Source organism: Sinocyclocheilus grahami, unplaced genomic scaffold (assembly GCF_001515645.1).
Source record: "Sinocyclocheilus grahami isolate Dianchi unplaced genomic scaffold, SAMN03320097.WGS_v1.1 scaffold734.1, whole genome shotgun sequence".
NCBI classification, from domain to species: Eukaryota; Metazoa; Chordata; class Actinopteri; order Cypriniformes; family Cyprinidae; genus Sinocyclocheilus; species Sinocyclocheilus grahami.
In genome coordinates this window covers 152,220-153,272 of record NW_015505913.1, presented here as the reverse complement: position 1 = coordinate 153,272, position 1,053 = coordinate 152,220, and the positions used below count along the sequence as shown (strand labels likewise).

At 44.2% G+C, this 1,053-nt stretch overlaps 2 protein-coding genes across 4 annotated transcripts in view; one reads left to right on the top strand and one right to left on the bottom strand.

The window, feature by feature from the left end:
* Nucleotides 1-1,053, top strand: part of LOC107560584 (zinc finger protein 501-like) — a 176,198-nt gene that overhangs the window by 169,096 nt on the left and 6,049 nt on the right. The window lies entirely within an intron of this gene.
* LOC107560570 (zinc finger protein 239-like) overlaps nt 1-1,053 on the bottom strand; it is a 9,098-nt gene that overhangs the window by 6,594 nt on the left and 1,451 nt on the right. Inside the window, exons 2-3 of the mRNA XM_016244789.1 lie at nt 436-588; nt 2-305 (exon numbers count right to left, since the gene is read on the bottom strand). Of these exons, the coding sequence (XP_016100275.1) occupies nt 2-305; nt 436-588 (457 nt within the window). The remainder of the gene's footprint in view (nt 1; nt 306-435; nt 589-1,053) is intronic.

Below are 1,053 nucleotides of genomic sequence, written 5' to 3'. Positions count from 1 at the left end.
TCATCATCCTCCTCCTCCTCCTCTTCCTCTGCGGTGGTCTCTTCTCCTCGGCTCTCGATCAGGTTCCTGCAGTCCAGCAGTTTGACGGAGCACATCTTCAGCGGCGCCTGCAGCATCTGCTGTTCTCCAGCGTTACGGTCAGAGGTTTGATCAGTGGATTCATGATCCTGAGCGTCAGTATAACACAGCAGAGTGAGGCTGAGCTCCGAGTCCTGTGTGTCTCTGGATCTCTGATCTCTGACGCTCCAGACTGAATCCTGAGCTTCTGTCCCGTCAGCCACGCGCACCGAAACCTGCTCCAGATCCTGAGGAACACATCACAGATAAACACTAATAAACAACCAGCTGGTGATATTAACCTCACGACTCAGACGTTTGGTGTGTAACAGAAGTCTCATTGAGTGACGGAGCTGAAGGATGAAGAGCTGCTCAAACCTCTCCTCTTTCTCTCAGCTTTGCCTCCAGTGACGCCACCTCTTTCTTCAGCCCACAGATTTCTGAGATGAAATCCTCAATCTCCAGCATGGACAGATCAGTTCCTACTGATTTACAGCAGAGCACATCCACCTGCGCTTTCATGCTCAGCATCTGAACACACACAGCATGATTACTACAAGAAGCATTTATAATGAACTGATCAAACCCAAAATGAAAGTCGTAAATTAAGCATGAAATTATAAGATTTGTACCCTTTTCTAAGCATTCTATAAGAGTGTCCAGGACTGAAAATTAAACAATGTGGTAATCTAGTAACAGGCTTTATTACAAATACAATATTTTAAACATGGTCACTGTAGCAAAACGATGGCAAATGTGTGGTTACTGTGTTTTTATTACAAATACATACCTGTACATTCATTAAAACATTTATATATGTTTTTTCCCCCTCTATATATTCCCTGTTGAAAAAAACAGCATATGCTGGTTAGGTATGTTTTGAAGCTGGGATGCTGGTTTAAACTGGTCCTTTGCTGGTTTAAGCTGGTCCTTTGCTGGTTTAAGCTGGTCATTTGCTGGTTTATGCTGGTCCTTTGCTGGTTTATGCTGGTCCTT